Source organism: Bacillus rossius, chromosome 3, assembly GCF_032445375.1.
Source record: "Bacillus rossius redtenbacheri isolate Brsri chromosome 3, Brsri_v3, whole genome shotgun sequence".
Taxonomy (NCBI): domain Eukaryota; kingdom Metazoa; phylum Arthropoda; class Insecta; order Phasmatodea; family Bacillidae; genus Bacillus; species Bacillus rossius.
The window spans coordinates 919024-946171 of record NC_086332.1 but is presented as its reverse complement, the minus strand read 5'-3'; the positions used below and the strand labels follow the sequence as shown (position 1 = coordinate 946171).

General features: G+C 38.0%; 2 protein-coding genes across 3 annotated transcripts in view; one reads left to right on the top strand and one right to left on the bottom strand.

The window, feature by feature from the left end:
- LOC134530052 (uncharacterized) overlaps window positions 1-11394 on the bottom strand; it is a 51064-nt gene extending 39670 nt beyond the window's left edge. The window contains exons 1-5 of one of the 2 annotated variants that reach the window (XM_063364595.1): window positions 11182-11394; window positions 9164-9405; window positions 5091-5174; window positions 2497-2744; window positions 2209-2279 (exon numbers count right to left, since the gene is read on the bottom strand). In XM_063364595.1, coding sequence (XP_063220665.1) covers window positions 2209-2279; window positions 2497-2744; window positions 5091-5174; window positions 9164-9405; window positions 11182-11291 — 755 coding nt within the window. In that variant the 5' untranslated portion in view covers window positions 11292-11394. The remainder of the gene's footprint in view (window positions 1-2208; window positions 2280-2496; window positions 2745-5090; window positions 5175-9163; window positions 9406-11181) is intronic. The other variant, XM_063364596.1, reaches the window with a different exon arrangement.
- A 2701-nt stretch (window positions 11395-14095) lies between these two features.
- Window positions 14096-17195, top strand: LOC134530050 (ATP synthase subunit gamma, mitochondrial). The gene has a single exon (XM_063364594.1). The coding sequence runs from the start codon at window positions 16090-16092 to the stop codon at window positions 16963-16965; it is 876 nt and encodes a 291-aa protein (XP_063220664.1). The 5' UTR covers window positions 14096-16089; the 3' UTR covers window positions 16966-17195.
- The last annotated feature ends 9953 nt before the right edge of the window (window positions 17196-27148 follow it).

Sequence of the window (27148 nt, the reverse complement as noted above, 5' to 3'; positions counted from 1 at the left end):
TACTATATTAAGTTTATATGGGCGCCACACTTTAACATTACTATATTAATCATAAATGTTTACTATGCTATAAGTAATTTTCCATTGCGGCTTATGCCCAAGGTTACCTATTTCGACACTGAGAAACTAGGTTGCTTATCCATGACTCATTAGAAATCAAATAAAATATAATTTATCTATAAAGTTATGTTGGGCACAACCAAAATCAAAAGTTCATTTGTGATAAATAATAGTATTTAAAGTGAATAAAAAAATTAACTAACTCAGTTATTTCGGAGTATACAAGAGTCTTTAAATCGGGACCACTAGGCGAAATTCAAAATAATTATGTTGTGCCATAATGAAAACCAGAGAAATAAAATACTATGCCGAAACAGTTAATAGGAGGGGCTCACCGAACACAAAACTTCAGTACTGAATACATTAGACTTTTGGTACCTTCTATTTCAGCGGATAAAAGTAGCCCCGGTAATTAAATATTACCATAGCATTCGCCCTGGCTCAGGGGCACAACAGTTCACTTATTCAGTGAACTATCAGCTGATAATATAGCTGATACCAGCCACTAAAACTTCCTTCTTCATTTTATTCTCTCAAACTTATATCGTTAACAATCCACACTCCTTTCCATTTTTTAAAAGATCCGCCGATCCATAGACAAAATCACCTTCTCTTAGTCACATATCTTTGCACAACATTAAACATAGAGAAATAAATAAACCCTAAAGATAATTACACTTGAAAGACATATAAATAAACACTGAAAAATAGTTAAACTAAAGTTTCAGTGTTCTGAGATAATTAGTATTATCACACTATCATATCATAGTACTAACTGCATATTAGCCTATGGTCCCCACCCAGTTTTTATTTTTACAAAAAAGTTTTACAAATGAATATTTCAATGTATATTAAGTTAACTATTTTATTTTATTACAAAAAACTTGTAAGCCACCAGTACATATCAAAATATAAAGAGAAACAATGCTTTCAAATTATATTATGAAGCACAAGGACTGAAATATGTTGATCCAGTTCCATTGCAGTTAAAGACTATAAAATTATTATGTTAATTTGGAACATTAAAATGAAAACCATTTTTCACAACAACTCTATCATTTTATTGATACTATAAATATTCAAGTTCTTTACTGTCCTAAACACTACATGCTCAGTAGAATGTTCAGGGTGTATATACGATATAATTGTGCTATGCTCGGAGGGTGAGTAGCAGTGACGTAACATTTCATTTCCCCAATATATATCTCATGATATTTACGGTAGTTATGGTGCTTCTACAGTAACTGCAGTTCTTTTTATGATAACCATTTTATGCCATCCAATGCGTGTATGTGCAGTAACTATGAGGCTTCAACCATGTATATTCATCACTCATTAATTTGTCTTCACTTCACACGAGTCATTATTATGTTCAGCTAGGAGGACAGTGAAATAAACGTGTATTTGTATGTTTTGTTTCATTGACGCACGGTATAATTATTATTTATGTGGACTAGGATATTCAAAGTCCATTTTGTGAAACAGTTGTTCTGCACCGAATTATACACAATTTTGGGATGGCACTTGCAAAGAAGTTATATTTTTTGAGTTTGTAGTATAGGTTAACGTAAACAAAACTGTGATGACAATGCACTACACGACCACAAATACACATAAAAAAAATGAAAAACACCAATTCAAACACTAATTTAGCCACCATCGTTAGAAAATTCAATACTTAATTATCTATATTGTTAATAATAATGAGATGGCGGGAGAAAATAAGCATCGCATGCTGAAACACTTAAATTGTAACAAATAACTTTTTAATAAATTCTACATCAACTAATCATGTTTCCTACCAAACTATGTTCTACAAGCTTCACAATTACTTAGTATATAATCATAGAATACTTCAGGTTTGTGTCAATGATGTTTCATTATTGGTTTAAGTCCCTAGACCAAACAGTAGACTACTCAAATTTTTATAACTTTAAAATAAGGAAAGAGTCAAGAAATCGACTCGACTCAAAATTTCAAGTACTCATGCACCACAATATGTGATACAAGTCAAGTTTTGAAGTTTTAATACAAAAAATACTATCGGCAATAATTTGTTTGATATGCAGCATGTTTCCGTATCGCCCAAACAAACACGGCAGGGCACCGGATACAGAGCGACAGTGACAGCAAGCGAGCGCAACTCACCGGAACACGTCTCTCTTGTTGTCCGTGCCCCCACCCAGCTTCTGTGAGGGCACAGCAGTCTGCTTCAGCTTCTAGACACAACAGAGAGCACGTCAGCACACACTGCACTGCCACAATGTTTCTGTAGTTGTAACAATCATGTCATATAGCCACAAAGGATAACATTTTTTATAGGGTGACATTCAAACTGTATCTAAAATAAAAAGGAGATTCTTTCCAATTTTATATTATTATTTAAATCAAAAATTTAAAAAAATGCTTTCTACAGACCCACAACAATGAACTCACCCTGCGGCCGTTGGAGCGGCTGGTGACGTAGTCCGCGGCCGGGAAGTGGTCGGAGCAGACGAAGTGGCCGCTGCGCCCCAGGAGGCGCCCCAGGCCGCACGCCTTCATCCACGCCCGCCTGAGGCCCGCCGTGCGGGGGAACGAGTGGTACAGCACGTGGCTCGCCTTGTCGCTGCCCCTCGTCACGTGCATCTTGTTGGAGCAGCACGGCACGGCGCAGCACGGACCGCCCGCGCTCACCGGCATGCCTGCCGACACCAAGCGTCAGTTCTGATGGAGGGTGTGGAACTGCACACCCCCCACCAGTCAGACTGGGGAGGGTGCACCGCTCCACTCTCTCGGGGCAGACCTGCTCCGGTGGCACTGGCTGGACCGCCCTCCACGTGTGGGCCGCAGCGCTCCACGAACCTCCATGCAACATGTGCGTACTCTTCATCATGTCATTATTTCATCTAATTGAAATAGAAATTAGGACTTTTTCATTCAAAGAACTGCTATTATTTTTCAGATATGTAAAATGATTTTAATTTTTGCATCGCTAGAGAAGTATTTTTTGATAATGTTGGCAAAGACAAAGGGAGAAATGATTAGAATTCACTACCTATGACTAGTAATATTGCATTTAATTTTAAAATTATTATTTTGCTTTATCAAAAACAACAATCAAGCAAATATTTAGCATAAAAACCTTTTTTTCAATAATTTCATACTGAAAGGTAAAAAAAAAATTCAAATTATGACGAACCTTTAAATTAATGTGTGTCTGGTTTCAAACTTGAGAAATGTACGTAGTAATTTATATGTATTGTTTAGGGGGTAATTAATTCTTTGAGAATTAGAGAACTTAAACTTTCATCAAAAATACGTCATCCAGTGATAATTATAGCAACCAACAATCTGAAGCATTAGTGAACAGCTCTGAGTTGACAGCCACAGTACTGAAATTTACAAACAATTTAACGAAAAATATCAGTTCAGCAAAATTATTCCCACAGTGAAATACAAATATGGCACACATTGCAGCTAATTTTTGGCTACACTGTTGAAAGAACTCGAATGAACATAATTTTCTGGTGATGAAAGTATAAAAGACTTATATTCTTAAAAGCCTTTTAACTAGCTATCTAGATATGTACCTAATTAATTTTTCAAATTTCTTTGTCAATAAACCCAGAGAAATAAGTGACAAGAGTTCTGCAGACACACTCCAAAAATAAAATATAGATTGCGCTACTTCAAACTGTTACATTCCAGGTTGGCCCGGCTAAACAACCAAGAATAGTTAGTAACAAACCTGAAAGTTGTAAGAACTGAAGTTGTAGCACCTGAAAGTTGTATGAACATTATTTTGATTTATTCTTCGTAAAAAAAAAAAAAAAAAAAAAAAAAGTGGCTCACAACTTACAGTTCCATTTACAGATGTTCATTTCAGTTGATTCTGATCGCTTCAACCTACATAAAAAAATAGCGTTGCTTGATTAATTTTTTTTTTAAACAGAGGCATGAAAACTCCTGGAACTTGACCGGCGGTCAACCTGGCCTGATACAGAATGCCTGGGGTCCAATATCAAATTTGCAGATTCAGTATTTCACATAATTTTGGCTCTCTCATCTATTTTCCCCTGTAATTTGCATTAAAATTCTTCAAATTTACATTTCAATATTATTCTAAATCAAACGGATCATTTGTCATAGGGCTGTATTCAGCATCTACAGGAGATGCAACTTTGCGACGTTTTGCACGATCTTCAGAATCATTATAAAATAATCTGTGGCACTTGGTTGCCCTGCGGTGTACAGGTTTCTTTTAATGTTACGAAGGAAATTTCAGAATATGCCTTGATTCTATAGAATTAGTTAGCACTGTTTATTTAATTAAATGTTTCCTCAATAACTTTCCAATGCTGGCGGAAGAAAATTCTTCCTGGCCCAAAATATTTTTGAACTGAAAAATCCATTCCTACACAGCCTTAACTACAAATATAACAAATTCTTCCCTACATGAGCAAAACATTATTTACAATAATTGTTTCAGCATACAATTACTACAATATTGCAATGCTGCTTTACAGAGTAATCAAGAATAAGCAGAACTCCAAAACACCATTATCAGTCCAGTAAAAAATTACCAAATGCAGGCCTACAGGTTAGCTTTATTCATCAAACGAGTGAAAGAATATGAATGTATGGCCTGTACATGATGAAAAAAATTACAATATTAAAAATAACATATTCATCTCAGAACAGAATATATTTACGCCATAAGGATAAAAATTAAATGACAATCGCACATTACAGATTTTGGAACAAAGATAGCTAACGTTCCTAGCAGAATTATTATTCAAGTATTTTAATGAATTGTCATCTTTGAATGACTGTGGCATGTATTTTTGCTATTTCTATCTGTTTATTTAAAACAATTCTCTTTTTTCAGCAGCATTTTAACGATTCCACATGCAAGTTGGCAAGGCTGAAGGGCGTGGACCAATAACTTCCATCACACACAGTCCGACCAAGCCCCTGACGTACTGCTGTTCCTAACCCCCCCCCCCCCCCCCCCCCGCATGCTAGGTTCAACGCCCCACGACGGTTACCTGATGACACTCTTCCACGGCCCGACGCTTCGTCAGTCGAGACAGAGTTCACATCCTTAGCCTTCAGCGCCAACTTTCGTTTCTCTGGAACACAAACACTCAACAGCACATTCCACAACAACGAAGATGAAGGCGCCCTCGCCTGCACTACAACTCGATAGAGCTCGCATTCAACCACGCATCCCGCCATATCTGCAACCGAGGCAATTACAATAACAAAGAAATTAAAAATCAACAGGGGTGTGGGAAGCTTCGGAAAGATGGAGTTGCCAAGTTGGATTGAAGACTATTTTTCTTTTACTTCTTGAAAATAATTTTTAAAATTTTGAAGATGCCATATATTTTGAAAACAGCACTTTAAAAATGATATAGTTAACACCCAATTTATTTCGGATGACCAGAAAACATACTAACACTCACGTATGTGCAAACACGTTGGCATTTTACCAGAAGAAAGCCAGTTATTAATTGATCAGATCATTAGTTTCGCAACAGTGACATCATCACACTGGACTCTTAATAAAATTCTAACATAAATCTCCTTTGTCACAATTACTGGTGCCTGAGTGACTGTGGAATACTTCCCTGTCTGGCTTCCAGCATTAAAAACAGGCATTAATAAGAAACAGGAAAACTGCCACCAGCAGTTTAGTAATCAAATATGTTGGACTGTGCACCAGATAACCAGGCAATATATAATCAAAATAAATTTTTAAACAAATTATAATAACATTTACAGGTCTACCATAATACAGTCAAACCTCTCTGAAACGACCCCTCACGGTTCCCAGGAATAGGGTCTTAATAGAGGGGGGGTCGTTATAGATGTTTTCTGAAATTTTCAGTTGATTTCAACCCCCCCCCCCCCCCCTAACCGCTACTCGCTAAGAAACCAGCCGTACAATGGCAGGATGCTGTCACTAACAATGCTAGACGGCTTTGCTTTAAACCCACTTCAACCTTCATGACAAGTCCATCGCCCTACAGGCCACCTCTAAAGAAAATATGTGTTAGTTTACATGTACATTTTCTGCTTTCCGTAGTTAAATACACTAGAACCCCAATGTCACGAACCCCGGATTTAACGAGCAGTGATTTTACGAATACATTCGAGGGAACCGTAAAAAAATTGGACATTTTGACCAAAATGTGAAAATCATAAAAAAAAAAATTAAAAAAAAAAAAACGAAATGAAAGATCATTAAAATCTGTTAATATTAACACACAGCGTATTTTTGTGTCGGCTTTAATACTTCCAATAATGATCATGTAAGAATAACAAATAAAATAACGGGACATTTCCTGTAAAAATATGGCAGCTGTAGGTTCTGCAACGCGAGTGGGCGCACACGAAGCTCGCCCGGCTGGCTGGCGGCAGCGGCTTCATGACGCATAAGCTCACCCCTCTCTCCCCTCGTTTACATTCTTCAAGGCTAGCTCATCCCTCCCGGACACACAAACCATCTAGTGTCCTCCCTTATAACACCCCATCTTCGTTTCCCTTTGAAAAACCTTCAGCGAGAAAATGCTCACTTCACCCTCCCTTCTCCCGTAAAATTGGGCTATTATGAATGGGGTACTAAAGCGTAGAGGGAGGGGTCAAAATGTGTCACCAAGTTCGAGTTCAGTCATCTCTGGCAAGGAATTTACAAGCTTTCAAACTTAAATATAAATCTATTTTAATAGCAAGGGTCCTATGAAAAGGAATGTACCGAATAAAATCAAACTGCTGTCACCAAACAAAGCATAAAACGGTCCAATGCGTGGTCGCTTCGTTATTGCTCACGCGAGAGGTGAGACGTGGAATGTTAGAAGAAAGATAAATGCGGGGGAGACAGACGGCAGCCAGTGTGTTTCCTGCATGGGGAATAAGTGGCGTAGCCTTTTTTTTATGCTTGGTGAAGCGACCTTTTTCTGTCAAACCACGGGAAAAGATAATTGCTTGAACTGTCAAAATAAACATCGCTGCGGCAGTTAAAACAAGTCGAGGCGGGCGTGCATCCAGTAGGTCGCTGTGTATATCTACTCGAAAAACATAACATCTCAATTCATAACAAGATTCCTTATAACCTACACGTATTGCCGGATGTTTTCAGTCTGATCCATACAAGTTCTTTAGCCACGTTTTAAATGAAAACAACTGGTGGGCCAGTGTTGTGCCCTGTTTTGCGGACACAAGAAGCTTTTATCAATTTGCTGACAGTTTTAATATATTTTTACTCTTGTTAAAATGAAGCAGATAACGTGATTCGTGGAATGGTGGTTGTCAAGCGCTGACAGCGGTCAACAGGAAGTGGTATCTATTTTTAGATATGCGCTGCCTACGGCAGTACAGCACTGGGCAAGAGACGCAGTAACACGCTACTCACTACAAGAAACTTATTTTCTGTCCGATTTTCTTTGGATTTTCGGTAATTTTTTCACGGTTCCCTGAAATCGGGTTGTAATAGAGGTGTGGTCGCAATAAATGGGGTCGCAACGAAAAGGTTTTACCACACCTAACATAATAGTCTAGATTGCATAACTTTTACTGAACAAAAAATTGGTCGTCTGTAAAGTCAGTTTACGGATGATAGTTTAACGTGACATCATCATAACAAAACATTGATGATATGATTGCATACTTTTATGAATGAGATTGAATCATTTTTATTGAATTATCACTATTTTGTATGGATACAAAGAAGGAGTGAAATTAAATCTACATTTTAATTGATAAATTTACATTTATTTGCACTCATTAATTGAAATATGTTTATTACTTTAACGAAGAGATTATTTTAACTATAACTTTTACACATGTTAGCTATTTAACTTCAAGATCGTCGAGAATGTTTTAAACTTTTTTGCAATTACACATTTAACGACCAAGTTTGTTCGTCGTGAAATTAAACGTAAAATTTAATAAAAATGCCCTTGCAGTTAATAAAATAAGTATTAGTAAGTTTAAGAAAGAATTTTGGCTTTAATCTCCAACCCAGACGTTCGTGGTGCACTGGGGCAGAGATTAAAATTCATCGAGAATATTTTACGTTTTTATGTCGTCCAGTGCTCAAAATGATATGCAATTGTGGCCCCGGGCACGAAATTTTATTTATAATTCATTAATAACAATGCCCCTCGCGATAAACAAAGGAAAATATGTATTAGCGAGTGCCTGGTTGCCGCGGAAGCGGCTAAATAACGTGATTCGTTTGGTTCGCGTCCGTCACCGTAGATGCTAGCACCGTAGGGGAATAATAATATTTTGTTTTTATAATATGATTTTATAACAAATACGCATCCCAAATACACCAAACTTATTTATAATATTTTTTAAAACATTGTGCAAAAGATCCCAGGTGTAATTTGTATTATTTTGTGTAACTGTAAAACACCATTGTTCGTACAAAAACGTATTTGAAAATTCAACATTACTTATAAATAACTGTACCGATTGTGCTGGAAATGGGTGGACGATCATTAAATTACATAATATTAATAATTCAAACGCCGAAAACATGATTGAAAAGTCAAATCGATGGTTGTTCCAATCGAGTGGAAGAGAGATGCGGCGCAAGCGTACAATGAGCGTATTGGGACACAGCGTAATGGGACACTTTTTCGTGTGTGCAGCCAGCGTTCATCGATTTATTAGACGTCACGTATAAAGGGAACAAAAAGCAACTACCTAGGTTATAAAATTCAATTTATATATTAAAAAAACGAGTAGTTACATGCAAAGATAACCAAATGTAAACCAATAATGAAGAATGATATCATGCAGTAACATGGGAACCTAGTCACTCGCAGGCCTGCTGCTTCTGGCAGACATGACCCAAGCAAGGTGCACAGTGAGATCATATCCGTTAGATGAATAAAATGGCAGATTTAAAATCAGCAGGTATAAGTATATGAAGTTATCATCGTAAGAAGAAATAACAATGTAAATTAGGTAATGGATCAAATTGTTGTGCTAATATTTTAAATATTCGAAAATGACATGCCAAATACACCTAACATAGTCCTGAAGCTGGGTGTCGCATCGCCAGCGGAAATAGGAAATAACACCGCCAGCAGAATACTGCTCTTACTCTGCCTCGGCTGAGGTCCACCGTCGTCGGCTTGTCGCTTGCGCCGTTGCCTGGCGCCGTGGTGACTGCCGTGCGTCAGGAAGATGCTGGGCACCGCCTGGCTGTGGCGTCTGTTCTTCAGCTCATTCACAAACCACTTGTCCTCAAAGTGCTCACTGCAGATTCTGTGTGCGCTGTAGAGGAACTCTGCGCTCTTGTCCGTGAAGTCTGACCGCCCGATGGCTGCCACCCACTCCTTGCACCTGCCACAGTCCGAGCAAGCCCCTCAATCCCTGCCCGCTGCTTCACACACCTCCCTACACAATACTAGTGGGTATGGCATCACCTAAACATAACTAGCACAGCCTTGCTCCTCCGACAAGTTGGATGACTTTCTCTATCAAATATTTGGAATTTACGATGGGTTCTAGAATACGTTGGATTTTGGATGCAATCAGCCAATCAAGATTGTGCCAAGAGAAAGAGGAAATAACGTAAGTTTCTGTCGTAATGAATTTTTAAAATGTTGATTTTTATTTTCATTTCCCATGGGTTAAAAAAGCAAATTATGTGTCTATAACTTTTATAAATCATTCACTATTAATGTTATTATGTAATGAGTATTAGTTTCACATAAATGTTTTAATAGTTTATAAATGCATGATGAGCATCACAAGCACCCAGCACTGTGATGCAATTACTAATTTCAAAATGAGAATAAAATTGATAAATCTGGGATATCTTAGATCAAAAATAAACTTTGATAGTGTTACATGAATTAAAACCTATTTGAGTTTATCTGTCCAAGTTATTTGGAGAAAATTGGAAACTATCTTCCATCCAATACTACTCTCCAACTCCATTGTTAAGTATATTTGGAGACAAAAATTTGACAGTGTGACTGGGCCTTTATGGTTTAATGCACTACATAAACCAATACATTAAGATTTGATATAATTCTGATATTGTTTCAACTGCTTAATGTAATCGGGTTGGTACTTAATACATACATCAAAAAGGAAGTAAAGGGCATACATAGTATGCACAGTAACTACCAGGAGTAATAACTGAAGGAAGTGTGGATAATACGATTTTTTGTTTGAAGATGAAGAGCTCATTACCTAATTAGACAATCAGTTTGGAACTAACAACTGGCAAAGCTACGCTACTATGCTCCCACCAGATCCTCCTGCAACCCCGCCATCTGTGTTTCACTCGAGAACCATCTCCTGAATCCATGCTGTCTATCGTCCACCCAACCTAGGACACTGTGACCTTAACTTACATAACCAGCTAATCCCTCCTGAATAGCAAAATATAAAATTTATTCCTTCAAAAAATATTCAAATAAGATGGGGAGGGCAAGGTCATAAGTTTGATTTAGATTAGTTTAGTCTGGTTTACTGCTAGCAGCATGTCCAGGTCACGTTGCCTTGTCTTGAATAAGGCAATATACTGCAGATCCTTTGCCTCTCTCACTTCCAATATTTCTGCTTGAAGCCAATACATCCTCCTGTCCTACACCCAACTCCGCCCGGTAGTGTTTCCCACTCCAGCTTGATCATCACAGGTGGCCCACCTCGCTGCCCTGTTCCAGTTCAGACAGGCCATGTGATGTCACTTCCTGGGACAGGTACGTATAATTATATACTTCGGACGAATTCGAATAGGGCCAAAAGTTTGCTACATTTAAAATTGGTAATTACAAATCAACTATTCAACCTATTTGGCCGTATTTTTAACTCACGATATCACAGTATTTGTCGTAGATACAAATATAAAACATACCACTCGTTAAAAAGGAAAATATATGATTAGATAATTGAAGTATCAAAACGCCATCTTACATACTGGAAAACATAGCAGGAAAAACTTTAGAAATTTTGTTAATTTTTTTCCGGAAAAGGTTCTTCAGGGTTACATACAAAGAAAACATATAGTGTGAAACAAATCTCTATTATTAAATTAGGAGCAGAATGTGCTCAGCATGTACGCGTTTAAAACTATAACTTAACCTAACAAATGCGTATTTCACTTACAACGATTCCTCTCTTGGAAACCTAAAGAAGCTTTTGTTAAAAAATGGATTTCTATTGGTGGGACAATTAGGTACTGCACAGTGATGAGTCCTGCGATGTTTTCTTTCCATAACTTCAAAAATAAAATATAGCCTTCCTGATGTCAAAACACATAAACAAAAAATCACACTCCAATAAAAAAGATGGTGGTCACCGCGGGAAAGAACACCATAGATACTAAAAGATAAAAGCTGGCAAGTATAATTGCAAGACTGATTGAAAATATAATAGTACAGGATTTTACCGCCATGTTTTCGAACATACTGATTCAGAATAAGGCATGTGATGGTTGTGTGTATAGGGGACAAATTGAACTCATAGAAGGGAAATTAATATATTTTATATCGGATATGGACGCATGACAACAACCAATTAGAGTAGATTAGGAAGCTATTTTGGCGGGACTAGAGAACTGTTTATATTTACATGGTCTACTTCCATTTCACCTGCCTCTTCTGGCAGTCTTCATAATCCACTAGTGATGGGTCGTTCGCGAACGAGTCGTTTATACTGAACGACTCGTTTATGTGAGCGACTCGCGAGTCGCTCTTCAAAAAAGAGCATATCATTCGCGAACGATATTAAAGGTAAGAATCGGCAGGCTATATTCACGAATGATACACAGAAAGGAATGGTTGAATGACTTTGGCTCGCTCGACGAAATGTGAGAATGAAGCAGATATCTCGTAGGTGTGATAACCTTGGCTTGTTTGGATGAAAAATGAGACAAGAGAAGTTGGCGGGTAGCAGATAAGACCGCTAGTTTGTAGGCTTATAGAATTTCATTATCGCGTGTTTTCTACAAAGACACATCTTTGGTAACAGATTCATAACGTTGGAGCGTGGTATCTGCTTTAAATCACACAGCACAGCATTCTATTTTTTAAATCCTAGAGAGAAACAATACGAAAAGAGTGCAGGTTTCTTTTATCGTGGAAAAATATTGTAAAGAAAAAACCTTACAACATGCCACATCACATATTGTGTAATATTGGGTTTATTGACTTAAAAATTAGCTAAAAATTGTGAAAATTGTTTTAAAAATTGATTCGACTACTCGGTAAAAAAGCAATGTAACGTCTTGAAATAATTTTGTGATATCTTGGATTAAAAAAACATATAAAATTTTACATATATCCTATAGCTGCACAGAAATTTTGAACATAATTAATTTAAAAATAAAATTAGGTGAGATGGTAAATTACGCATTTAAATTAAATTAATAGCTACATGAATTTAAGCGAAAATGATTACCTTATGTTGACTGCAGCAAGTGTATATTTCGACTTTCAAAACGGAACACTTAGGCCTATGTACTAGTTGAGATGCTAATTAACACTGACTCCTGCTGCACTTTCAAAAGCCGACACACGTTGAATAAGATTCAGATTCTTCTTACACATAGGAGTAATCCTTTTTGTTGAGATCGATGCATAACAGTTCGAAGTTAAAATTACTGAAATAATAATGTACTCGGGAATTGTTTCTTGGTCCATAATGAATGTTTGCGATAACTGCAATTATTTGGTAAACACCGATTAAATATCCATATTTCAACAAGTCATTATAATAAGGCGCATTTTAAATATTGTCCACAAAGTACTTTACAAATTTTCATTCAGAAATAATATTTGTGAAACAGATTTTCCTGAAAGCCTACTTCTTCTATCTGTGATAATTTGGCCAGCTTTAGAAAAAACTCGTTCGCATGGAACTGAGGTCGCAACTACACAAAGACGTTTTTTGGCTAGTTGGAATAGTGTTGGATAAACTTCACGCCTTTCAAACCACCAAGTGAGCGGGTTTCCATTTCTTGGCAACAATGGTTCCTGTAGGAATTTATCGACTTCAACTATCCCTGCAACTTTTCGATTGGGATTGCTCAGCAATTTTTTTACACTTTCATCGAACTCTTCCCAAATCGAAGACCCCTGGTATTGAGTAGCATTTTGCACCTCATGTGTTATGGTTGGATTAGATTTAGATCCGAATTTCACGCAGTGCGAAATTAGAGTCTGTTTAATTTTTTCCGAAGAATTCACATCGGAAAAACCACGGGCCTTGAATCGCGGATCCAACATCGTAGCTTCTGCAAACACACTGTTTTCTTCAACAGCTTTGAAGCGTTTGTTGATGCCTTCTAGCAATCTCTCTGCAATTTCCTTGGCGGGAACATTTTCGTCGAGTTCGGAATTACGTCTAGCACACCATGTCTTCAGTGCTTTAACAAACAAAATTATTTTTGAAGCAGTGACTTGTTTTTCAGAGCTAATTTCTTCTGTGCAGTCCTTAAACACTTTCAATAATTTACATACATTTTGAATATTGCTCACATCTTCGTTCGTAATAACTGGAAGGTCTGGGTAGTTAATGGCTGTAGTTGAAGCTAGGGCATCTTTGACATCAACAATTCTTTGAAGCATGTCGTAAGTAGAATTCCATCTAGTGACGACCTCTTGCTTTAGCTTCAGACATGGCTCACCTAATTGCTCTTGCATGGATTTCAATTTTGCACAAGCTTGAGGGCTTCGTTTGAAAAATGCCACGATACTCTTGACTTTGGTAAGTAGTATCTTGGTTTTAGTCCCATCAAGTCCATGCTGAACAATCAAGTTCAGGTTGTGGGCAAAACAAGATATGTGTGTCCAGCCGGTAAGGTTAACAGCTGCCACCATGTTAGCTGCATTGTCACTAACAACTGCAACAACTTTTCTGTCGATGCCCCACTCATGTGTCACTCGCCTTAATTCCTCTGCTACATTTACAGCAGTGTGCTTGTCGTCATAATTAAAACATTCAAGAAGACAGGAATGTAGTTCCATATCTTTGTTAATATAGTGTGCTGTTACTGATATGTAACTTTCATTTTTTACTGATGTCCAACCATCTGTCGTAATTGTAACTGCATCAGCAGCCTCTAGAGCAAGCCTAACTTTTACTTTCGTTTGTTCGTACATTTGAGGCACTAAAACAGTGGAAACAGTCTTTCGAGTAGGAAGTTGGTATCCACTGTTTAAATTTTGCGAATATTTTCTGAAAGCTGGGCTTTCTACTATTCTGTAAGGCAGGTAATCTTTAACAATCAATTCTGTAAGACTGTTATCAATGTCTCTATTTTTCCTATTTGACAATGGCTTATGAAAGTATGAAGAAATTGTACTCACACTTTTCCGACCTGTGTGTAACACTGTTTCTACTGACTGTGCTTCACTAGAAGGGACTGTGTTTCGTTGAGTATTTGAAGTTTCTTCTGCAGGCCTACTGGATACAGAAGGTTCTGGATCATTTGGTTTATCCTCTTCAAATCTTGAGATATCTGCAGGTAGCTGACGTTTCAAGGACAGTGAAATTGTGGGATGTATGGTTCGCACATGGCGTGTGAGATTAAATGTACTTCCACCTTTGTACGAAATCACTTTTGAACAGAAATTACATTTTGCTTTTCCATCACTGTTATTAACTTCTGAAAAATAGTCCCAAATTTGACTAGTTTTTTGATTTCTGGGTGCCATGATTAAATAACGTCAAAATAATTCATGGAAACATTAAACACTTTAAGTATATTAAAGATCAAATAAATAAAGTTAATCTTATTATTATGTATTTATACTCACTCCCGTGTTCAAAATGTTTGGCCACAAAGAAAGACTGTTTGCTGCTCGCGACTTTTTGCGACCCCGACTCGCTCGTGAATGAAATGACAACTCACGACTCGCAACTGAACGAAATGAATATCCCGGACTAGCTCCTGAATGAAGTGACGCGCTCCGACTCGCTCGCGAGCGTAATCTACAACTACCGACAGACGATCCGCTCATGAACGATATGACTCTTTTGAATGACTCAAACGAACGACTCCCTGTCGAGAGTGAGCGCACGTGAACGACTCTCTAAAACGAACTGTTTCGACCCATCACTATAATCCACGACCCGAGGGAGACACACCATTTCGTAGGGAGCCTTCAATTTATCTATACTGAATCGTAATTTTATTTATACATGTTCAAAACATTAAAACATGTTCAAATATGAAAATAAGTTCAAATATTTCTTCCAGTAGGATGTGATGTCAATATTAAGAATAAAATTATAAAGTTAAATTTAACCTAGAACAAAGATAATATTAGTTAGTGTGATATGAGTTAAAACATTTTGCCAATAATATGTCTAAATATATTTGATGGAAAAAAATTGGAAGCCATTTTCCTACCAATTTTTCCTGTCTAACTATATTGTAAAATATATTGGATGACAAATCTTTGACAGTGTGACAATGCCTTAGCGAGGCCACATATAAAGCTTAATCTTAATCTTTTGCAGTCAAATTTGCCTTAAATGACATTTAAAGCTTTAATTAATCCAATTTTACGAACTTGATTTAAAAAATATATATATTGTTAATGCGTAACAACGGTTAAAACCGATATGGCATCTTCCAGATAAAAATTTCCACATAAATTAAGGAAATATTTAAATGTCTTCCATTTTGAACTAACACCCAATATCTTTGTCCATATTTGAAACCATTGCAGTTTTTTTAATGAAATATAAAAACGAAAATGAAATTAATGATTTTTCAGTTAATCGCATTCGTTATATTTAATTTTGGTGAATTTTAAGAAATATTTGTTATGCTTATTTGGAAAATATTTTTTTAGGTGGTTGGCATTCTTTTTATTGCTGCCATCTCGTAATTTGCCATTTCTATTTTTGCTTCTACAGAAAATTTTATGGTCTATAGAAGGTTGTCCGGAATCACACATTTTAGTATTATGTGTAATAAGTGTTAAGGAGAAGATCTTGGTGAGACTAAATTTGAGGGTTAAGACCAATTAACCAGTTTGTTGTTGCAGATCTCATACCTCCAAGATGTTAACGGTAGGTTCGAAAATTCTCACTTTTCCAAATGTACAGCACCAGGTAAGAGGGATGGCCACCCTCAAGGCAATTTCAATCCGTCTCAAGTCCGTCAAGAACATCCAGAAAATCACCCAGTCCATGAAGATGGTGTCGGCGGCCAAGTACACGCGCGCCGAGCGCGACTTGAAGCAGGCGCGCCCCTACGGCGAGGGAGCCAAGCTGTTCTACGAGAAGGCCGAGGTGGCAGCGGCCGAGGAGCAGCCCAAGAAACTGATCATTGCGATCACTTCCGACCGGGGTCTGTGTGGGGCCGTGCATTCCAGCGTCTCTCGAACCATCCGGAACGAGCTGATGGAGAACTCGGACAATGTCAAGATTGTCTGCGTGGGAGACAAGTCGAGGGCCATTCTGCAGAGGTTGTTCGGGAAGAACATCATGGGTGTGGCCAACGAGATTGGTCGGAAGCCACCCACGTTCCTAGATGCAGCGAAACTGACTCGTTGGATTCTGGAGTCTGGCTATGAGTTTGCATCAGGGAAGATAGTGTACAACAGGTTCAGATCGGTGGTGTCATACGTGACCTCGGACCTGCCCCTGTTCAGTTTGTCTGCCGTCTCCGTCGCTCCCAAGCTGAACGTGTACGACTCGCTGGACGATGACGTGCTCAAGAGCTACATCGAGTACTCGATCGCGTCGCTGCTGTTCTACACCATGAAGGAGAGTGCTTGCAGCGAGCAGTCGTCTCGCATGACCGCCATGGACAATGCGAGCAAGAACGCAGGCGAGATGATCGATAAGCTGACGCTGACGTTCAACCGCACGCGTCAAGCGGTCATCACCCGGGAGCTGATCGAGATCATCTCTGGTGCAGCAGCCCTGAAGTAACAAGCCGCTCACATGCAGCTCCGGTAGAGAAAACCAAACTGACTTGAAAGCTCCAGGCATTTGTATTCCAGTCAACTGAATTGTAAGACTCCAGTACTTCACTTTGGTTTTTATGACTATTGTATGTAACTTATCATTTTCAGTTGTGAAATCTATAAAGCTACAAATGTTTTGTTTAGAGAAAATATACATTGTCTTTTGTGTGGATGTAAATAAACTATTATAATCTGTTCATGTCAAATTTTTTGGTGCTGTGCCCTGAAATGTCATTGGCTAGATACATACTATCTCAATCTCATAAATGCATAAAAGTAAAATTGTTGTTAATTTCTTACCAAAGCAGCACCACCATAATAATATAAAAAAAGATTGGTGAACAGTACTTTTGTTCACAACTGATGTCCCTGGAATGTTAAAATAAAGGGCATTTAGAAATTCCTTCTGAAATCTGAAATACTCTGTAGTGGGAGGTTAAGTTTTTGCACGTACTGATGGCTGCAAAGTGAAAGATGGTTACTGCATGTTACGAGCCTCGGGCTAATATTTAAAGTGAAAGGTTAGGTTAGGTGAGGTCATCCACGTAAATTTTACGTATTGTATATTAATTATGTACATAATATCAATGTAGCTGACCTTACTTAACCAACTTCGACTTTAAATAATATACATACTTTCCCCAGAAGCTGCTCATCTGAATAATTACCAATTCTGTACTTTTTTTTTATACCTGTGTTTATGTTTCCACCCTACAATTTCTATTGCCATGTGAACACCATTTTCCCTTATAAATTTACGGACATCATTCCTGAAAACATTACTGTTTTCAGGTGTCAATTTTTTTTGTGGGGTCACAACCAAAGTAACAAATGATAAAATACCTTAGAACCATTTTATAATGTTCCTGCTTCCAACATATTTTTTAAGTCCCGAAATTTTTCCGGTAAGGTCAATGTATTTATTTCCTGCATATAACATTTTAAGATTGGTGCATTTTCTGCGTATAATGTTTTCTTTCTTAAATTAAATGAATGCAAAAAATTTTTAAAAACCTATTTCAACACTTATCCCATCTGTGAAGTTTAACATGTAAGAGGTTTGCTATATTCTTTATATATGTTTTTGTACAATCACTTTGGTTACCATATTTGTAGATTGTATGCAAAAACAAAATGTAAGGGCGACAGAACACTAAGGCTACACATTAACGCTGGTTAATGCTGTGCATTTGATTTATCGAAGTTATGTTATGTTGGCAGCTATGTATCTGTGGGTAGCCATGTCTTGAAAAAAAAATTATTCTGTTCCTTATCATGCTAGTGTTTTTTCAGATGTACGTTCATACTCCTATAATATTTTAGTTTGTCAACTATTCCGAGATGGCAAAAGAAAAATTGTTTTCAATTCCATTTGTTAGTAGGAATCCCAAAATTAGACAATTTCAAGTGGAAATAAATATTCCCACTTAACGAATCATGAGAGAATTTGACAGAAATGTGGCAGTGGGTCTTTGATTATTTTTATGTTTATATATTGACAACAAATCTAATTTTTAATTTAAACTTTTGATTGAAATAAGTGCAATGTTTAAACTATGCACACTCATATCTACGCTGCACGTGGACATGACTGCTAAGAGCCGGTGGTGTCGGCTCGCGAGGAGACAAGGTGTGACTGAGCGTTGTAGATGACGTAACGACAGCACAGAGAGTAAAGGAACTATTCAGAGTCTAGTTGGCAGAGCAGCGGGTGGTGCGATGGGTGACGGGAGAACCCAGCTGTGAGGCCAATGGCGGAGGTATAATGTTAAAAAATTAAGTAAAAAAAGGACTTTTTTATTTCATAAAACCAAATTTAGAAGGATCACATAAAAAAAAATCACGGTACTTGCAGCAATTTTTAAAAATTAATTTAGAATTATGTTAAAAAAACATGAGGATTATCTGTTTTAAGAGGATTTATTTCAAATGCAGTTCTTGTAAAATATGTAAATTTATATTTATGCTCTTTTTTTCACAATATATATTTATTTAAAAACTCTTAGAAAAATCATTTTATTATTTAATGTAAAACTTTATTTGGTTTTTGTGAAATAAAAGTGAATTATTTAATTTGGACTTCTAACATGTTGTTATTTATTATTCTCTCAAAAAATTGCATTTTGATCAAGTTTTCATAACATTAAAATATTTTGCAATCCTACTCTGAATTAGCTCCATGTCTAGATATACCAATGAAATGTTCATTATATAAAGTTTTTGTGAAGTTTAATCAGTTGTAGTTATTATTTAATAAAAAATTAATGAGGTACAAAATGTTTCACACTTCCATTGTTGAAATCTTCAAACTTTTGAATGATCACTGCTTTCCTTTTAAGTGACCATGAAAAGAATATTATAAATAAAAATTTTAGATGACAAGTCTAATGCTCATTGAAATAGTGTAATAGAATTGGTTGTAGACTAAGTATATATATACACACACACACACACACACACACGCTCTCTCTGTTGTAATGCTATACAAATACTTTCAGACTTGCACATAAAATATAGAGATAGATTCAATACTGTGTAAAATCAGACCAGAAGGTGTATAAATAGGTAAGGTTTTATAAGAATATATTCCATTCAAAGAATACTACCAAAAAAATTTGTTTGAATTATTTTTTATTACATCAAACATTAACTCAAGGAGTGTAAAATAATGGGGAGAAAAATATTGCTAACTCTCTTGCAGGCACAGTGCTGTGTGTGTTCAGAGAGTTATTAACCTGAGGGGTGTAGCTAACACCGCCCTTTAATGTTTTTATAGATTTCATTTTTGGCCTGATACTATTTACTTAAGTGACAGGTTTACATTTTGTACACATTGAATTGAGCATTGTTGTAGTCACTATTTTTATTTTTGTTCTTTGATTTTTAATTTATTTATTAACATTTGTGTTTTACATACCTAAAACATCTAAATAATCCTATAATTTCCAGGTTGATGATAATTTGCACTGTAGACGAGTTAATATGAACTTTAAGTTTGGTAGCCGTGCAGTTGAACAACTGAAGTGTGTGCCGTGCGGTGCGGGAGGAGGCGACCGTGTGTTCCTCCGCGACGGCCGTGCAGCCAGCACCGAGACGACCCGGCGCGGCCTCGACCACTTGTGCGTGTGAGCTGTCGCCTCTGCTCGCGATAGCCACTGTGGACGTGTGCATGATCATTGTGCAGCCACGCAGTGTCAGGGTGCGTGCCTCGCGTTGACATCCTTCAAGAGTCCTCAATCTCTCTTACTTGAATAACGCAAACACTTCGCACGTGCGCAGTATAGTTGGACAATTTGGAGCCACGTGATTAGATTTTATTCATAAAAAAAAACTTGTTTGTATCTCACCTTTTAAACTAAAACATTGTGTTTTACTTTATCTGTAAGAATAGAAATAATCAACAAAATTGTTTTTGTGCATTGTCTCTCTCTCTCTCTCTCTCTCTCTCTCTCTCTCTCTCTCTCTCTCTCTCTCTCTCGCTCACACACACACACACACACACACACAGAGAGAGAGAGAGAGAGAGAGAGATATATATAAAAATTGGATAATTTTGTGATATTATTACAAATGTATTTTTCCTATTTTTTATTACACGTTGACTACAATTCATTAAAATAAACATGAAATCTATCACTCACAGAAACAAGCTTGTGTATGAGTGCATGTAGTCACTTCAATAGACGTGCAGTATTTTGACTAATGTGAGCATTTTATAAATTGTAAAAATAAACAAATAAAGACAAGAAATCTTACATTTTGTTTTTTAAAGAAAAAGTAAAAAAAAAGAGCATTCAACTTAAATACAAAATAAAGTATAACATTGTTTCAGAAAAAATATAAAATTAAAAATAGTTAAAGAATAAGTACATAATATTGGTACTATAGAATATTACACCTTACTTAAATATTAAATAAATATCTTTAACAGTTAAGTTATTAAGCCAACATAATTATTTATATGAAAATAATTGTTTGTTTTTAAGTTTTCAAGAAGAATAACTACATTTTTGGAAGCAAAAATTCTAATGATCTCTGTGAAATTGTTGTATAAACTAGAAGAATTAAGTTTTTGAATTGTGATAATTGGACGACTTTTATATAAATGGAACCAAGCGCCATTTAGTCACAACTGAGAAAAGACTGTTCAAAGTATCGATATGTCAAAAAAATAATGAAACATCTACATAAAAAAATCACTGTAAAATATTTTAACATGTTTAATAAGCTGCTTTATTATTATGCATAACATTGTGAATTCTCTTCCTATCATAGTTTAATCAGTAAAAATGGCTGTTGGTTCTCTTTGAATAAAATAAAGTAGAGTTTCTTTAAAAAGAACCATGTACCTATAATGGAACATGAATGCCATGGTCACGTTGTCAAACAAACAAATAATACACCATTTTAATTACGTACCTTAATACCCATCGTTCAGTAATTGTCCATTGCAAATCTACATAATCAGTCTTAAAACAATCTGGCAAGTGTTCTTCATCTGTCGGATATAAGCTTTGTGTTAAAAATGCCAGATACCCTGAAAGCATAACTTATACCATATGAGATGACAAATAAATCACAAAAATGTTCTTAAAAGTCAGTTGGTTACGAGAAACTATTACTTACACATTTCAGCATAAAACATAAGCAATTTATTATTCATCTTCCATTGTGAAGTCTGCATTATTCCCAAAGCCATTTATGTCATCTTCAACCTCTGTACTTGACTGAAATTTCTGATAAAATTGCCAGACTCCTTGAGGTATAATATGACGAATAGATTTAATATCCTTAAGCTTTTCCTTACTTATAGGCTTTCCTTCAGGCCACAGCGAAATTAATTTAGATGATTGAAATACATATGAGGGTCTCCCTCGTCGCTTGTTTTTGTTAATGTTAACATCAATGAAAGTTTCTTGAGAATGGCTGGTCTTCTTCTGAAGAACTTGTGGTTTACATCTCTCCAATTTTTATTTGACGAACTGTGAGCCAGTTAATTTTATTTCCTTCTGTGTCAATCTTCCTGTTGGTGATCTCTTTCTCTATTTCACTGGTCCCTTTAAAGTCGTCATTCTGCATTTGTGTCACAACAAATTTTCTCTTTTTACTGCATCCTTCCATTACCTTTATGTAGTCCTCCAAAGTATATAGTCGCTGTTGTTGTTTTAGGGCAGATTCCACATCGCCAAAATCAGAATCATTCGGGAGGTAAGTGTCACAGAATTCAGTGAGTTTAGATCACCAAACAATGTGTTCATCATTAGTTCCATTTTGATATTCCTCTCCTGGCCCCCACACGAGTCAGACCACAAAATTATTTCTGTGACATTCCTTCCGACATGAGTAACAATATGCTTTCGCAAGCTGGAACCCACTTCTTGGGCACCTCTTTCGGCAGTGCCTTCTACCCAAACATAAAATAAACTTTTGGATTCTTTCCCAGAGTCTATCCCAGTATTATAAACCCATATTTGCCTCTTGTAATAAATTATATTTGTTGGGATTCTAGGCAGAGGCAATGTTTTTTCCATGTCATAACAACGTTTCCACATTTTCACATTCCTTTGCAGTCTTAAGATCACGATTCATTGCATCTCTTTCTTCTTCAGCTTCTGACTGATGCACATTTAACTCATTCATAATTGTTTCCTTTACAATGTTGTTGTAGTTTTGCATTGCTGCATGAAATCTGTCACATGCATTGCATGTATCTTTTTTGAGCTTTTTCCGTTTGATATTAAAATCTCTGTGAATTATCATTCTGTAGCAACTAAAACTTACTGCTCTATTTCCTTCATTTTCCTCTTTGTATAATTCATACATTTTTAATTCTGTAAGTTCTGTAGATAGGTATTCTGTATCACCACTCACTCGCCGACAGTAGTGTGATTTATACCTAGAAAACTTGTTGATGTGATCCTTAATTTTTTTAATTTCAACTGGAGAAATTCGAGGCACACCTTTTCTTTGAGTTCCTCTCTTGTCAGTTACACAATCGGAGCGAATTTTGTTCAGTGACGTGTTGACTCGTTTTGTTGATACTCCCAATGTATGAGTAAACATTTCTCTGCAGACATTCACTTTATCCAGTTCGTATTTTCTAGTGTATTGTCGTTTGTTAGATGATGACCTATTTATTTTAACATTTACCTCTTGAATATGTGCAGCAATGAAAGCAGTCTGGCAATCATAAGATCCTAAATCCCAAAGTTTCTCAAACATTTTTTTTTCTGGAATCAATATTAACATGGTCTTTGCATCGTTTGGGGCAGTTGCAATTAAAATCATTGAATTTCTTGGGACTACAGTAAGTACCTTTAACTACGAAATGAAGTTTGTTGCTGTATTTTAGTTTTTTCCGTGACTGACATGTTTGACTTACATGCTTTCGTTTTCTCCCCTTTTTAGGTCTACCTACTTTCTTATTTTGAGTGGTTTTTCCATCTAAATTTTCAGGTACACTACTATTATCTTCATTTTCCTCTATGTCTTTGGTCTCTCTATATTCAGCTTCATTGCCTGAATCTAAATGTGGAGTGTAGTCTGGATCTTGAACACTATCATCCCAGTCTTCATCATCATTTGTATGATCCTTTTGACAATATACATCATGATTTTGTTAAAAAAAAAAACACACATTAACAAATCTAATATTAACTTATAGAATTTTGTATCCTCAAGTATTTCAAAATCTACAGTGAATTAAAAACAAATTGAATCCAACAGCTGTTTGATTTAACAATATTATTACTGTACAATCACCGTACTATCACTTGGTTCTTTTTAAATCAAGAAAGAAAATACACATTAAATTTTCTTTAAACAGAACCAACCGCCAAATGTCACTTGGTTCAGTTTAAATAAAAGTATAAAACCTCTATGCAAAATGGTTGTTGGTTCAAGTGCTCACAGAGAGGAGCACAGCCTAGATATCACTTGGGTCCATTTTTTAAAAGAATTTAGTGTTTTTCATGCATTCAGTTATGGATATATCTCAAAAATGTAAAAAATGGCGCTTGGTTCTTTTTATATAAAAGCCGTCCAATTGTTTTGCTCATTCCTCCCTGGGCTAGAATGCCATACTGCAGAACAGACTGAAAAATAGCAAAGTATAATCTTCAAGAGATAATATTGAATCAAGGCACAATTTTTTTGAATTTTGTTTGTAAGATAAGAAATATGTTTGTCCCATTTCAGATAAGACTCGAGCCTTATATGTAATTATTATATCAGAAACAAAATTGGCCCAAGAATACTGCCCTGTGGGAGTCCTATATTTATTTTTAGGAAGTCTCCTAATTTATTATCTACTTTTACTCTCCGAGACCTAGGTACCAAAAAATAACTTTTGAGACCAAGTGTTTTTCAAACTTCTTATACCTACCTTATCCAATTTATCTAGAAGTATTTTATGTGAGACCTTATCAAAAGTCTTAGCAAGATCCAGCATTACACCAACACATTTTTTATCTTATATGGCTTTGTGCACAAAGTTTGTTAATTGGTTATATTTTGATGTCATCTGAAAATGACTTAATTGTTTTTTTAACATATTTTTTTAAAATTTGTATGTGTTACTTAGTTTTCTTCCTCTTGATAGTGGTGAAAATGATGAAGTAATGGTGTCCTTAAAGACTCCTTAATTTTTGATTGCACAAGAGGGCATAAACCAGAATTAATGATCAACCTACTCATTTAGCTAGGCATTTTTTCTATGAATTTATGTGATGAAATTTTTGAGACATTTGCCTTAGGCATTTTGATATTGCTTAATGTGACACACATTTTGAAACTTTTCCAGTGCATAAAGTTTTCTTTGTTACACCTTTGAAAAAATCTTTCTTATAAACACTTAGTAGTGTTCCTCTTGGCACTTTGATGCTCTTCATAATTAAGATATTACTGTGATTACCCTAAGGATGTGAAATAAGTCTGCACAATATTTTATGTATGCAAAGCTCGTGTGGAGACTGTTCACAGCATGCGTGAGGACATTTTTTCAGAATTAAATTGCAACTGACTCATCTACACATCAGTTGAAGAATCCGAGCGAAACGCGGACTTCCCTTCTTCCCCCTACCGTTTTTATTTTTTTTCTTGCTAGCACCTTCCCGTCATGTGCCTCTACGCTTGCGCACTGCTCTCTGGCAGGGCGTGTACAAGGTTTGAACCCTTGCTGCGGTCTCACTCGGCATAGTTCTTGACAGTTCACTAGTTGGTGTACAACGGCACGCACGTTTGGTCACACTGGCAGGACGCCAGTACGTACGGTTTGCTTGTGTTTGCAGTGCCGGTCAGTGTAACTTCAACTTCTTGGGTTACGTGTTCAACTAAATCCTATTTGGGGTCTGCCACTTTAAAGAAAACTTGTCAACTCTTAATTGAACCACCCGGGCGTAGTGTCGAACTCCCTCCCCCTCTGCATCATCTCACCCCTCCTGTGCTCCTGCAGATCCGTCCCTCACCTTGATCCAGGCTGGATCTGTGTACATCTCCTTGCCTGTAGACAAATGGTACTCTCAACTCGCATGGCAAATCACAATACCACTCGGTGAAACCCCAACTCGTCTGGACTGACTCGACAAGTTGTTCACTCGCTGTGAGTTTACACTCGCTCAGGAAGTCTGCTGTCGTCTTGACCCCAGATCTTCTTCCTTTAGATGTCTCAATGGCTGTAGATGACAGGTTTAATTCGACTCGCTGGACTAGGCGGAAAACTCGCTCTACGAGGTGCCCACTCGTTCGGTGAGAAACCCACTCGCTCGGCGAGGTGCCCACTCGTTCGGTGAGAAACCCACTCGCTCGGTGAGAAACCCACTCGCTCGACGAGGTGCCCACTCATTCGGTGAGCTTCCACTCGCTCGGTGAGAAACCCACTCGCTCGACGAGGTGCCCACTCGCTCGGTGAGAAACCCACTCGCTCGTCGAGGTGCCCACTCGCTCGGTGAGAAACCCACTCGCTCGGCAAGGTGCCCACTCGTTCGGTGAGAAACCAATTTGCTCGTTGAGGTGCCCACTCGCTTGGTGAGAAACCCACTCGCTCGACGAGGTGCCCACTCGCTCGGTGAGAAACCCACTCGCTCGTCGAGGTGCCCACTCGCTCGGTGAGATTCCACTCCCTTGACGAGGTGCCCACTCGCTCGGTGAGAAACCAATTTGCTCGTTGAGGTGCCCACTCGCTTGGTGAGAAACCCACTCGCTCGTCGAGGTGCCCACTCGTTCGGTGAGATTCCACTCCCTCGACGAGGTGCCCACTCGCTCGGTGAGAAACCCACTCGCTCGACGAGGTGCCCACTCGCTCGGTGAGAAACCCACTCGCTCGACGAGGTGCCCACTCGCTCGGTGAGAAACCCACTCGCTCGACGAGGTGCCCACTCGCTCGGTGAGAAACCCACTCGCTCGACGAGGTGCCCACTCGCTCGGTGAGAAACCCACTCGCTCGACGAGGTGCCCACTCGCTCGGTGAGAAACCCACTCGCTCGACGAGGTGCCCACTCGCTCGGTGAGCTTCCACTCGCTCGGTGAGAAACCCACAGGCTCGACGAGGTGCCCACTCGCTCGGTAAGAAACCCACTCGCTCGACGAGGTGCCCACTCGCTCGGTGAGAAACCCACTCGCTCGACGAGGTTCCCACTCGCTCGGTGAGCTTCCACTCGCTCGGTGAGAAACCCACTCGCTCGACGAGGTGCCCACTCGCTCGGTGAGAAACCCACTCGCTCGACGAGGTGCCCACTCGCTCGGTGAGAAACCCACTCGCTCGACGAGGTGCCCACTCGCTCGGTGAGAAATCCACTCGCTCGACGAGGTGCCCACTCGCTCGGTGAGCTTCCACTCGCTCGGTGAGAAACCCACAGGCTCGACGAGGTGCCCACTCGCTCGGTGAGAAACCCACTCGCTCGACGAGGTGCCCACTCGCTCGGTGAGAAACCCACTCGCTCGGCAAGGTGCCCACTCGTTCGGTGAGAAACCAATTGACTCGTTGAGGTACCCACTCGCTCGGTGAGAAACCCACTCGCTCGACGAGGTGCCCACTCGCTCGGTGAGAAACCCACTCGCTCGTCGAGGTGCCCGCTCGGTCGGTGAGAAACCCACTCGCTCGTCGAGGTGCCCACTCGTTCGGTGAGGTGCCCACTCGCTCGGTGAGAAAC

What these genes read in the sequence shown, in the direction of transcription:
- LOC134530050 (XM_063364594.1), top strand. Translation starts at nt 16,090, where the DNA reads ATGTTAACGGTAGGTTCGAAAATTCTCACTTTTCCAAATGTACAGCAC.